A 14,271-nucleotide genomic window follows, 5' to 3' on the forward strand; every position below is an offset into this window, starting at 1 on the left:
TCACCTCAGATGATCTCTCTTGGATAATTGGTCTCTGACCTGACCTGTTCAAGGCCTGACCTTCCATCTCATCAAAGAAGGAGTGTGTGTGGGGGCTGGGGGGGGTGGGGAAGAAGGCATTATTCTCAAAAGCTGTGCCGCCAAATCAGTCAGCCCGAATTCAAAACAACGCCAGTTCAAAACAGGACACAAGTAGGCCTTGATTGGGTGATTTCAAAAGAACACACTGTTCTGGATGGTTTTGTAGGGGAAATGTATTCACCCTGCCCCCTGCAATCCCTTTCTAGAAATTCCAGAGAAATAAACCCTAAAGAGCTAATACCCACCTCATTATCTTCCCCATGCAGCTAATACCCCACCCCCTTCCCTGGCAGTTACCTTTTTTTATAGTCTAAATCAGGGGTGTCCAATCCTGGCCCTTGAGAGCCCCAAACCAGGTAGTTTTGTGGGTCACTTAAGTCACCAAAGACTGGGAATGTCACATGACCAGTTAAGCACACACAGGGCCTTGACAGCCATTTCCCTGCCCTGCTCCCTAATAATCCCTAACTGGCTGAATACGCCAGACCTGGTAAGTGTTAAACTGATCAGGATGAAGGGTTTCTGATGCCTTTGCTAATCCGTGTTGTAAGGGTGACCTATGAATGCTGCTGGACAGGGGGACCAGAGCCGGACATGCCCTGCTTGAATCCTGCAAAGACGTTGTTTTATACACCGCTGTTTGGACGGATGGAACCTTCCATAAAAAACAACAATGAAAAGTAATAAAAACTCTGCTTCCGATGTATGCATAGGTCTCCTGGTCCATCCCAGTCTATGGTATGGGCCACCCCCTCTCTTTGAAGACTCCCTCCACCATGTGTCACCTGAAGGTCACCAGAAAACCGGAACACGTTGTCAACATCTCCCCCGCAGGCTCCCAGCTCAACTGGCACATCTCTGATATCCATTACCCGGAACCTCAGTGCCTAATGCAGTCTCCAAACAGTCCCATACACGGCCCAGGAATTTGTGTTAGGAGCCTTAAAGTCAGAAGATCACGCCTTTTGTCTCCCCCCGCCTCTGCACCCAGCGTGTCCATTGGGCTGTATGCGATTCATCGCGGCCCATTGTGAGAGTGTCTCTGTGCAGCTCACTGTTAAATGAGCTACAATTAGACTCCAGCTGTGTGGGAGATGTGTCCTGATGGTGTCAAACTGAGCCATTGTCCACAACCCCCAGGCCTCATTGACACAGGCCCTCTCTGTGTGCCCCCTGCACCCCTCCCAGCGGAAAAAACAACCACCCCCCACCCCCAAAACTCGGTTCATGTAAACCCCTGAAATACAGCGCAAATGGTCACTCACCACCAAGTTTTAGCACCTTCCAGCAGAAGACCGCAGCCTTCGGAGGAGTGTGTGTGTTCTGTGTAATTTCCTCTTATAAAACAGGGGCTGATGTTTGCATGGTGGGGGGGGGGCAGATACTTTGAAGGTCTGCTGGGAAGTGCTTCCCAGGGTCCACAGCAGCTGTTTGAAATGCACCAAACCTTCTTTCATGTCTTAATGAGGTGGTGAGACTCTAGACGGCATTCAGAGGAGCCGCAACTGACTGTTTTGTATCAACCACCCTCCACTCTCCCTGGTAGCCTTTTTATTTATTCATTAAATCAAAACAATTATGGTCACAATTGGACCCGAGGTTCAACTCTCGAGTAAAGCTGTTTTTAAAATGCAAACTGTTGCTGTTGCCCACTCAATGGTGGTGGTGGTGGGGGTGGACCTAACCTAACCCCCAGGAAAGTCCAGACCAGCAAGGCGCCCTGGCCTGAGAGGAGGGCGGAGGCAGTACGGCCCCAACCGGTTCCAGACGGCCAGTGGAGTGCCTTGAGCTGGTTCCTCCAGCGCCCTGCAAGACGCTTTGGAAATTGCCTCTTGGGCTGCTCAAGAACCTTCTCAGTAGGTTTAAAAAAAATTTTACTACACCTATCTCTCTCTCTCTCTCTCTCTCTCTCTCTCTCTCTCTTTCTTCTTCTCTCGCTGTGTGTTGTCACATGACTGTGGAAATGTCTCCCCAAAGCTGGTCTGCATTAATTATCAGCTTCTGATAAACAAGCTGTAAATTTCCCCCGTGCAGCAGCACTAATACTAACCAGAGTGAGCAAAGATTTATAGTGTCGGAAAAACACTGTACAGTATATATGTTTGTGTGTGTGTGTGTGTGTCTTTGTTCTTTTAAAGACAAGAATCCCTTTGGTCTCCTGTGTGTGTGTGTGTTTGTCTCTCCCTCTTTCTCTCACTCCCTATCTTGCTGTAGGTAATCATCTCACCCTTCTGAAGGTGTTCACAGCCCCCTGACAGGCTGTTTGTGCCGGAGGGGGCAGGCAGAGGGAGGCCGGTTTAATATGCTGTACATGTGCTCTCCCACATGTTACCCCCGTAAAGTCTCACTGGCTTTGATCTCGCAGGTTGCTCGCAGGTTCTGGGTCTGAGACTTGTTCCACTTATCTCTCCACACAGGCCGGCAGGTTTATTTCCCCCCCGTCTATCTCCCTTTGTGCAGGTCTCTTATTAAGCAAATGGCAGAGTCGGTTGCAAAGAACAAACCAAAAAAGGTAAAACTACACTAGAGACCGCAGCGGTGGAGGCAACGCTTCCAGTCCAGGCGCAGTGCGCTGGGAGATAACTGCCCAGTCACTTTTAGTTAATGTGGAAATCAAACAAGCGCCCGCTGAAATAAATGACTGGGGTGGACTGTGTATTTATATGTGTTTGCCAGGGGGAGGGGGTCTTCTTGAGCCACAAAAGAAACAAACAGACATGTGTGTACAAGTAATGGAGCACCAACCCCCCTGCAAATAAGTAAGTAAGTAAAGAGTAATAAAATAAACAAAGGAAGAACAATGAACTAGCCGATCCGGGCCCGGCACAGACAGATACATCTCTGCATTAAATAAAGAAAGAAAAAGATCAAAATCAGGGTGCAAACACAAGAACAAACTTTGCTGATTTGTTTCGTCTCTCATACCCAAACATTGTCACGCTGCACAAAGCAACAGCTTTCAAAAGGGCCGGTGAATCCCCAACCCCCTCCACCCCAATCCCCACCACCCACTGAGGTCCACTAAGCTAAGCTTCTTACTCCACCCCACCCTCAGGAATTCCTCACTCCATCTCTCCATGTTTCTGAGGTGTCGGAAGCACCGGGGGAAGCTGCCCTCTGTGAGTCTTGACCCTCGTGTTGAGTTCATATTTCTTGTTCGAAGAAGCAAGAGGAATCAACCTTCAGTAGCAACAAAAGCTTCGGTAAGCTCGGAAGAAAGAGAGAGAGAGAAAGAGAGAGACAGAGGGAGACTCTGTAAGCCCCCTTTTCTGAAAGCAGAAGCTCACTCACCCTCTCGCCCTCTTGTCCGTGTCATCGTCACTGCTCCCTCCCCCCAGGGTCAGGGGTCAGGGGAGGCATGCCAGGGGTATGACCTTGGCGTACAAGGGGCTCTTCCTCAGATCTACAGGGAGAGAAGACACAGGAATGCAGCACAGTGTCTCTCGTGGGACAGGAGGCAGGGGCTGTCCGCACAGGCACACATGGGCCAGAAAAGAAGAGAAATTCAGCCCACTTGTTTTATTTGTTTGTTTAACAAAGCAAATTACTGTTTCTGACGCTACTAGTGTTGACTGGAAGTCGATTCCAGGAACACAGAAAGGGACACTATCGCTCTAGTGGGTGTCAATGCTGCTGCAGAGACGAGGCATCTGGGCTACACTCAGGTAACTGTGCTGGGAGTCCCACGTGTCGGGCAGGCTGTTAACAGGCCCAGAGAGCCTCCCCCACTGAGTGCCTGGAGCCTGGGTCATCTCAGGCCATTTCCTCTAGGTCAGGGAATCTGAATGGATGATTGATAACCCCAAACTCTCCAACACACACACGCACACACACAAAGACACACACAAACATTCCTACACAACCACTACAGCAGCACTCATACTAAAATAGATCAAATCTCTCTCTCTACATAAAATTGTAAAAATGTAAAATGAAAGAAAAACAAATAAATACATTGTTTTTAAAAGTAAAGAAATAATGCTAACACTTTACAATAGGTCTCCCTAATTACATGGTAGATATTCAGTAACTACATCTTAGTTACTCATAAGAACAGTGTAATTCTGCATTTGTTAACATGTACTTAATTTCTAAAAATGATTAACGGTATATGTAAGTACACATTTGTCTGGTAAGGAAGCCATGGCCCACTTTTTACACATTAAGTACATACACATTAACAAATGCATAATTACACTGTTCTTATGAGTAACTAAGATGTAGTTACTGCGTACCTACTATGTAATTAGGGAGACCTATTGTAAAATCCATCCATCCATTTTTGAAACTGTGTATCCTGGTGAGGGTCACGGGGAAGCCAGAGCTGATCCTGGCAGGCATAGGGTGGAAGGCAGGAATTCACCCAGGATGGGACACCAAGCCATCGCTGGGCAACACACACACACACCAATAGGGCAATTTAGTGAGGCCAATAAACCTAACTTGCATGTCTTTGGATGACGGGAGGAAACTGGAGTGTGTGGAGAAAACCCACACAGACACAGGGAGAACATGCAAACCCCACGCAGACAGACCCCCGAGCCAAGACTCAAACCTGGGACCATGAAGCTGTGAGGCAGCCACCCTGCCACCGTGCCGCCCCGTATTCTAAAATGTTACTGTAATAATATTAGTAATGACACAAATAATGTCTAAAGATTCTGTTAAGGCAGGGTTGGTGTTCAGGGCATGTCTGCACTGTACCGTGTGATTGATCTGATTGATCCATTAATCTGTTGCCCTCTCAAACACCGATATGCGCGCACACACACACACACACACACACTCTCTCTCACACACACACATACGCATGCATGCACACACACACACACACACACTCTCTATCTCTCTTTCACATGCACACGCACACGCACAGTCAGTTCCTCTTTCTTTCACTGACTGGAAGAACCCTCTTCCCACGGCACACACACATTCCCTCTCTCTTTCACATTCACACACACACCCACACACACACACCGGAGAGCTCACTCCGTGTCAGGGACGGGGCGCACACCAGGTGACAAGGACTGTCCTCGTGTCCTCACGTCTCTCAGACAGTGCTGTGTGGGGACTGGCCTGGGTCGGGGGAAGGGGCAGAAAAACTCTCCTCAACGAACAGGGACTTGAGACAGTGAATTACACCCCCCTCCAGAGCTTGGTTATCTTGCAGGCAGCTCTTCTTCTAAAATGTATAAGCACACACATGTTGCATGCATATTTTATACCTCTTTGGCTGCCAGTCAGTTGTGTGTGTGTGGGTTTTTCGATTTTTTTTCTTTTTTAAATGAGGCATTCCAGCTCTGAGTAATGGTTTACAGCTACTAGCAACTCTCTAATTACTGCCAAACAGACATTTAACGAGCCTGCAATTGACTTCACTGAGCCTCCCAATTTACCTTGCTGTTTACTCAACTTGGGAACGCACTGCAGAGAGCGAGGGTCAAGGTTTGAGCAGGTCCATGGCAGAACTGCGCTGGAGTGGTAGACATCACCCCCAATGCGACAGGCAGGTCACCTTCTGTTGATGCCCCCCCAGCCTGCAGACCAGGTCTACCCTGTCTCTCCAACATTAACACACCAAGCCAGCATGGACCGCTGAAAGACACTTTGGCAGCATCTCAGGCCGATGCCTCGAGGGCCACAATCCAGCAGGCTCAATCACCGATTGTTAATTGTTACATTGGCCCGTCTGAGCCAATAACTGCATCAGCTGAGCAAACAGAGCAGTGTTGGGGCTGGTGCCCTAAAAACGATCTCATCTGTGCTAACAAATTATTTTCTACAATCCCAAACTCAAGGTTCTTTGTGACAGTGATACACAGCAGGGCACACAACCCACCCTGCTTATGTAAGCGCGCTCTTTCTGAATAAGGCGCACGGCAGTTCCTGTGCCCTAATTTGTGGGAAACCCCCCCTGCTGAGACACCCAGCCTTATCAGAGGGGACCTGGTGCTCAGTGTGTGGTTGAGCGTTTGCCTTATTACTCAGGGTCAGTTCTCTGAGTTGCTCTTTCTGATTTCAGTGGCTTAGTCTCTGCATAATCTGCCATGGTATCATACGGGGAAAAGTCCTGACACGGCAGTTCAGGGAAGAGACAGAGGGCAGGTGAATGAGTGCAGTGAAGGTTACAGTGTCAATTAAACCTCTAGTTTAGAACTTCTTATCTGATGATCTTTAGCAGTCCCAGATGTTCACTTTCATTCAACTGCACTCCCATACACCAGAACTACATCATAAAAGTATGACAAGCATTTATTATTATGATTTATTAGTAGTAGTATTATTATAACCACTAAAATGATTACTACTACAATCATTACTATTACTACGGCTATTAGTACTGCTACATTGCACTAACACTGATGTTTCAAGCTGCGTCTTCCCAGGGTCAAGGGTCAAGACCAGCCTGTCAACATTGTCCTTCTGCCGCACAGTATGCTGTCAGGACAGAGCGCTGACACAGCATCTCCGCATCCCAGGGGAAACCCCCCCACCCCCGCAGTGGAAATGAACTAGAGCTGGACTTGAAGAGGGACAGGAGAGAACGTACGGACAGCAAAATGTGAGAGCGTTGGTATTTCATTGCCTTGTAGGCTGTCCAGGGAAATGAAATACAGGGCCTGTAGCCTCCTATCAGGGAACAGCACGGTGCCAGAGGGACTGAGGGAAATCTGAACGCAGATCAAATGCCAGCCCCTATAAACGTGATCTGGCGCTCTCAGGCTCTGAGCCTCTCCGTCCCCGCACAGATCGCTTCTGGAGAACTGGCGCTTCTCCAAGCAGGGTAAATGCTCTGTCCGGGAAGGGCCTGGCTGTGGGTGGCAAAGTACTGAACAACAAATTCAGTTATCACTTAAAAGAATACACAATAAATTCCATCATCATCAACAACAACAACTAAATAAAGGTACAAAGGTACAAAAAAGGGGGCAAAAATCTGCTTTAGCAAGAGTGAATAGTGTTTGACACAAAGGAGTCAGGGAAAAAGAAAATGAATAATTTTAAAATAACTTAAAAATGAGTCATAAATCAAAATTAATCATTTGGTTAAATCGACCATTAAATATTGTCACTGTCAGTTCCCTGGTTTGCGGGAACAGGAGACTTCACTTGTTTCTTTTCTCTCTCTCTCACTCTCCTCCTCTCTCTCCAAGGTTCACCTGCCACATTTATTGTACTCTTAACAACCGGATATTCCTACTAAGCAATGTAAATGATCTTTTAACCAGTAAAGGCAGTTAAAGTAATCTTAATTAAATAAGGCTCGCACTATCTATAAGACCTTTCTTTACCGACCGCACGTTGACAGCCCCAGAGCACACACCCTGACTTGTTCTAGCTGTAAATTATCAGGGCTTGATCCGCCGCCAGATACATTAATAACCACAGCATTTCCTAACTGTGCCACCAGGATCTTATTATTTATATGCTTGGATGACGAATCCCGAGATTAACGCTAGGTCATAAACGCCTAGCCCAGCGAAAGTGCTGTGCAGAGCAGGAAGAGGACACAAACACGTCTCTCCGGAGTGACGCGCCGAGACTCCCAGGACATTCTCAGGGGGGTCGGGTTCTCACAATGTACACAATAGTTCAATATTGAGGACACGATTTTTTTGTAGAGAGTGTAGTGTGTTTGTGTGTGTTGGTGCAATTGTTTATTTTAAGGTTGGGGTCATCTCGAGCAGATTGTCATCTTGAGCACCCAGCAGAAAGTAATATCTTGTTCATGGTCTTCTACCACTCGTACCCCCACACTGGCTGCTTACTGAAGAAGAAGAAACTCAGCTCCCCAGGCACTGCCCTCTGCTCTATGCCCGTAGAACCCAGATCGCTGATATGTGTCCTACAGACTTTTTTCCACCAATTTGTATGTCTTCAGGACAGGAAGTGGGAAGTTAAGCCTACTAAAGCTGAAGTGGGTCATGATGCCTTAAAAGGATGTGCTGCAATTCATACATGCACCCAAAATAATGTATACAAAGGCTCACTTACACACATCAGACACCTCGATGCTGTGGACATCTTCAGCGGGGTGTAAGCAGGTTGTACCCCTGAATACTGCCACTTATTTTCAGAATATTATAGGAGTGTGGCGATTCTACATTATTATTACTATTTCCCTTATTGATATGGGCTATGGATCGTCCGCCACAGGCACCCCCCCCTCACTCCTGCTCTCTCTCCTTGACCGCTGCAACACACACACACCTTTCGTTATCAGCAGCGCATCTCTTTGAAGCTTGTGCAATCTGTTCCCCCAGCTTTAGAACATTCGCAGAAGGGAACGGTTGTATTGGACTTTGTACCACCATAAAGCACGCACTCCACTGGGTCTAATCTACCTTTTGAGCATTTACCTCGAGGACCTCATGCATCCAGCTTGCAGCACAGGAAACCAGCAGTGAGCACCTAAGGGTTGTGAGGGCGGGTACAGACATTTTCAACGGAGCCCCCCCACACTCCCGACATTATTACGAGAGGGGAACCTGGGTATCAAAATGTATTTCAGCACAATCACCTGGTACCCCTCATAGGGCTACTAAAACACCCTCCCTTTTGTGGTGTTCAGAGCTCTGGGCCGCTAGCAATCAATGCGATGTTTAAGACACACAGGAGTGATTAATGCTGGTGGTTTTAACACCTTATGCTCCCTGTATCCCACCCAACACATCTCATTACTGTTCACAAATCATAGTTGAGATGAGGGATTTGCAGCTGCGGGGTGGTGTATCCGAAACTATAGGTGTTTTTCGGACAATACAGTTCTGTGGTTCCTGCGTTTCAGAGATACAAACACTGATGCTGGCTGCTCATACCCATAATTAAAAGTTTCCAAATGTGTCCATACAAACAAGTAAAGAAAGCAATTAACACACAAAAAGTAACCGTGGCAACGATGGTTTCCTTGCCCCATTCTTTATTAGAAATTACTAAAACAAAGTGCTTATAATAAAGAACAGAACGTGTATTTAAAAAAAACTAACTAGTAGACTGTACAATAATTTAATCGAACAATAAATCAGTCATTAAAAAAAAAAAAAAAAAAAAAGTACTGATTTAATAGGAAAATAAAATATTTAATATTTTTAAAAACAAAGGCGGTGAAAAAACAGCAATTTCCACATACAGGATGCTTTCCAGGTTGAGGTAGACAAAACGTGTGTGAACAGACTCTTACACCTGCACCCAGGAGCAGAGTCCACAGGACCCCCGGCACAAACAAAACTAAACTCTTCACCTCGAACAGCTCAAAAGGTGATTTTCATCAGTTTACGTTCATTTCAAAGGTATTTGCATTGTTTGGAAAAAAATAAATAAAAAAACCCATAATACTACATTATTATTAATAATAATAACAACAACAACAACAACAACGAGGTGCCTAGCTGGAGGAAGAGGGCAAGAGCAAATTCCTACCAGATAAGACAGCAGCAGAACCAATTGATTACAATTAAAAAAAAAAAAACTGCCTACTCTCTCCAACCACTTCTAAGGCACCCAGAGAGAAAGCTCAACCTGTAAGTGATGAGGAAAATACCAGAGGAAAACCACCCAACCGTGGCTTTGAGGATTAATGGCGTCATAATGACATCAACCACAAGGAACATGTGACTGCATGTGAAGGAAAGAAGAAGAAAGTAAAGGAAAGTGCAATGATTGGCAGATATTAATTTCCAAAGCCCTAATTAGAATATAAACTTGGGATCCAGCCCAAAACTAGCAGGAGAAAAACTTTATATTTAGACATGCTGGAGAAAAAAAAAAAAAAAAAAAAAAAAAACTACCAAACAGCACACAAGCAGCTAGATCAGGAGATTACAAAAATAATAAGGTAAGAAATGTGAAAAAGAGGGAGGATTCTGTGGAAATTCTAATCTTTCAAAACCCACTAATTACAAAACAATCTTCGGCTCTTTAACCTGCATTCTTAATACAGAAAAAAAAAAAAAGTTTGTACACAAAAGGGCCTCAGCTGAGAGATCCGCGACATTATGGCTATTGTCTGACAACAATAATGAAAACAAACAACACAAAAAAGGCCAACTTTGGCAAAAGGCTGACAACAGAAGCTCTAACATTGACATTCTGCTGCACTGGCCGCCAGTTTACGGTCTTAACTAAACTTTGGCAATGAACAGAGACAGGTCCAAGTCCGCACCCTGCAGTCCAACAGCAAACTACAGCAGGGAGCTCCTGGCTGGAATGGGACATCACAGATTGTCCACATGTCCTGCAGTTCCTGGCTGTGTCCACCCCAGTCCCAAATGAGTGGGAGGAAGAGGAGGAAGGAGGAGAAAGTCTTCAAGAATAAGAATTCCATTGTCTGGCAGGAGGTCTATGCATTACAGGGCAATGGCCAAGTCTTCCCCTGCTTGCTTTCCTTTCTTCCCTCCCTCCCTCCCTCCCTCTCCCGTCTGTCCACTAGGCCCGTCCTCAGTGGGCCGCCTTCACCCTGCTGAGCTGCTCCAGTCTGTGTTTCAGCTGGTCTTGCCTGTGCCGCAGCGCCTCGCTCTTGGATCCCAGCTTCCTGCCCTCGCCCTCCAGCCCGCGGATGCACTCCCTGGCCTTCTTCAGGATCACCACCTTGGAGGCCTTGTCGTTGTTGGACAGCTCGGGCACGTGGTCGCGCAGGCGCAGGAAGCAGTTCTTCAGCTCGTTGCGCCGCTGCCTCTCCATCACGTTGTGCGTCCGCCGCCGCTCCTCCTCCTCCATGTCGGCCGAGAGACGGGCCGCGCTGCCGCCGGACCCGCGGCCCCGACCGGCGCCGTGCTGCTGCCGCTCGGTCCGGACCCGCTTGTGGCGGGAGTGCGAGGCCTCGGGGCGGCGCGCGGGGGGCGAGGGCGAGCGCGAGGGGGACGGGGATGGGCAGGGGGCGGCGTAGTTGTGCTGCTGTTGGATCTCTAGGTGGCAGCGTTTCATCGCCCGCTGCTGCTCCCGCTGGCTCTCCGCCCGCCGCGCTCGTGACTCCGCGCAAGCCACGCCCCCCCGCCGCCTCTTTTCCACAGTCACCACGTCTATCTCCTCCTCTGAGAGAGAGAGAGAGAGAGAGAGAGAGACGCAGATTAGACACCAGAACTGCCATGGTGATTAAAGATGCTCAGGTGTGGAGCACAGAGCAGCATCTGAAGACAAAGTCAAGCCTCAGTGAATCTGTGCGCCTGGGAATCCTCACTGGCACAACACTTTTGTGTGTGTCTGTCCGTGTGTGTGTGTGTCTGTCTGACTGTCCGTGTGTGTCTGTCTGACTGTCCGTGTGTGTCTGTCTGACTGTCCGTGTGTGTCTGTCTGACTGTCCGTGTGTGTGTGCGTCTGTGTGTGGTCACTCTGGGATGCAGGTATAGACACAGTTTACACACAGCACAAAGTATAAGTATCCTACAAATGCTCGCCCTATCTGCATTAAACTTAACAAAATAAACCAATTTATAAGTTATAATAAGAAAAATAAGAAAATTAGCAACTTCAGTTCTGCCAGTGACGACCTGGGAGTAACACTGTTTGCTTAACTGAACAGAATGCATTACAACTTTTTTTTTTTTTTTTTTTTTTTTTTTAATTATTATTAAACAAGTAGCTGAATGAGACCGAACTCACCAGAGTCGCTGGCGGACGTCTCGGACCCGGAGCAGGAGGCCGAGCCGGAGAGGGAGCCGTCTTCCGAAGAAGAGGCGCTGTTCTCCAGACTGTCCTGTAACAAGTCCCGGGACCTGAGCGCGGAGCACTCCAGCGCCCCCCCCTGGCAGTGAAGCGTGGTGGCGGCAATCTCCTGGAAGATGTCGGTGTCGATGTCCGAGAGCAGCGGGCTGGAGGAGAGCTTCTCCCCGGCGCCCTTGTCGCTGCGCCACAGGCAGTCCTCGGATACCTCGGGGCGCTGGTCCTTACTGGTACCGTAGCTGCGGATCAACTCGCCGCCCCATGAGAAGCTCTGCGGGAGGAAGTCCTGGTCCTCCAGCAGCAGCTCCGACACAAACTCCAGCTGGTCCACGCAGGACAGGGGCTCGGCGACCCCCGGCTTAGTGGGGGGCGACTGGGGCGGAGTGGGCAGCATCTGCAGGTCCTTCAGGAGGTTTTGGCAGAACTCGTCATCGAACAGCAGCGGCTCCGAGTCGTAGTCCCAGTCCCGGGAGGGGGAGCAACTTTGCGGCATTTTTGATAAAGTAGCCTGCAAGAAGCAACAAAGGCCGACAATCTTTAAAGCGATGTGTATCGATATATTGATAGCAGAAGCGATGGGGGCGATAGCAGCGGGTTCAGCTGGCTGGGCCGCACGGCCGGCATCTCCTTATATACATGTTTACATCTCACTGGCCACGCCCCCTTTGCCCCACACGGAGCAGGGGTGCAGGGGGCGGGTCGCTACGCCTGTTACTGTGACATCATCAGAACAGCTGGAAAGTTCCAGGGGTCGCCGGCTTCGGGTCGGAACATTTCGGGTTTTATAAGCAAATCTACCGTCAGCCAGCATAGCCCCCCAAACTGTCCCCCCACACACACAGATATCCCCGTCTCTCCAAATCTATCCATATGTACGTCCCTTAGTATAAATAGACTGGATGAAAGAAAATGTCAGTATTCACGGTCTCCTAACTGACGCGGAACAAGTATTCAATGAAACCGGCACACTTAAAAGAAAAGAAAACTTGGGGCGTGTCAGCGCAGAAACGGAGCTTCACACGAGTCCAGCCCCACTGTCCCAACTGGGTTAACAGCTGCCTTCATTTCGAGCAACTCACACTGCCGGCTTCCTCGGCACTCAGCGGCCACCCGGCAGAGGCCAGCGGTGAACACACACACCTCCGCCGGCCATCAGCGCCCACCACGCCGGGCGAACCCAGCCCCAGGCAGCGCTGCACGACCAAACCGGCTCCGGACGGGCACGGTGCACGGGATCTATGCAGTATGGGTTTTAAACTGATGCATGGACGAATGCTGCGCACGTCAGAACATGTATAGATTTTATTTTAGACAAAAGTTGAATTTATGAAGGACAAACACACCCATCACACAAGCAATGTGCAGTGCTGGCAATCAAAGCGGGCACGAAAGGACCTCCAGCATTCCAGCGTGTCAGCCCAAGCACAGAACAAGCGCACACGTCATTCCAATGCAAAAGCTATTGCATTAAATTAACCACAAACATGTTGCATGCACTAATTATATTAGTGCATCTACATAGACTGTATATAGACTATAACTACATATATATATATATAGTTTTATTTAATATCCATTTATAAATGCTTAAATATATATTCTTAAAATGCAACACATGTGCGAATACAATAATATGCATACTTTAAAAATACAAAACTTTTTTCTTTAGCTAGTGAAATGTCTACCTAATAATATGCGTAAAGACAAAAGCCACGCCGGCTGAAAAAAAAGCCGGCTTTACACACACGTCTCGCATCAAGCATGCAGTCTTACCTTCCACAAAAGATACCGAGCGGGGGATAACAGCAGCGAGGATCTGAATGCAATAGTCCAGTCCGCACCGAGCAATTTAATACTTCAAACGAATTCTGTATTATAACTGTAATTGCAAAAGCAACTGTCCGGGACGCACGCTGGCCGGCTTGTGATTACGGTGCACCATTCCGCACGCAGCAGGGTAGGTGTGACACAGAAAGGGTTCCCTTTATAAACCGCATCACGCCCTGTCTCCTCGCGCGACCGCAACTCGCGCCAAAACCCGCAGGGCAGAGCGCCGGTGCGCACGAGCGGGGCTCCGGTGTCTAATTAAGCTCCGCGGCGCGTCGCCCGGTATCAGCCCGCCCGCGAGGTGCACAGCGGCACGGCTCGCTCGGTGTCGGCGCCGGAGCCCATCCTAGTCCCGGCGCGGAGGACTCTTCGGGGGACATGTTGGAATTCCGAGAAGCAGAAGGCGGGTACAGGGAAAGCGCGCGGCCCACGTGCGCGCGCGCCCGGGGCCGGCTGACTGCGCGCGCGCCCGGGCCGGCGGCGCTTTGAACCCCCGCGCGTGCACGGGGCAGGTCGGGCGGCGTGGCAGCCCGCATGCGCAGAGCCGGAGCAGGGTTCAAAACGCGAGCCGCAGTTTGAAAAAAAACAAGCACTGCGGCTGTGCACGGTAGTTCACAGGAATTAAACCACGCCGCACTCAGCAGTATCTTGATGATGCTAATATTAACAATGCACAATGGTGATGTAATAATCAATGGAAGGCAT

At 48.7% G+C, this 14,271-nt stretch overlaps 1 protein-coding gene across 1 annotated transcript; it reads right to left on the reverse strand.

Moving 5' to 3' along the window:
• Window positions 1-8,966: 8,966 nt before the first annotated feature.
• Window positions 8,967-13,740, reverse strand: mych (myelocytomatosis oncogene homolog). Its single transcript, XM_066702098.1, has 3 exons — window positions 13,513-13,740; window positions 11,680-12,247; window positions 8,967-11,111 (listed from the first exon to the last, which is right to left on the reverse strand). The coding sequence occupies exons 2-3, from the start codon at window positions 12,230-12,232 to the stop codon at window positions 10,519-10,521; spliced, it is 1,146 nt and encodes a 381-aa protein (XP_066558195.1). The 5' UTR covers window positions 12,233-12,247; window positions 13,513-13,740; the 3' UTR covers window positions 8,967-10,518.
• Window positions 13,741-14,271: the final 531 nt, after the last annotated feature.

The sequence above is a fragment of the Amia ocellicauda genome, chromosome 4 (genome assembly GCF_036373705.1).
Source record: "Amia ocellicauda isolate fAmiCal2 chromosome 4, fAmiCal2.hap1, whole genome shotgun sequence".
NCBI classification, from domain to species: domain Eukaryota; kingdom Metazoa; phylum Chordata; class Actinopteri; order Amiiformes; family Amiidae; genus Amia; species Amia ocellicauda.

Coding starts and splice junctions, on each gene's coding strand:
- mych (XM_066702098.1), bottom strand. CDS start 12,232: ATGCCGCAAAGTTGCTCCCCCTCCCGGGACTGGGACTACGACTCGGAG. Junction 11,112..11,679: donor GACGTCCGCCAGCGACTCTG/GTGAGTTCGGTC, acceptor TCTCTCTCTCAG/AGGAGGAGATAGACGTGGTG.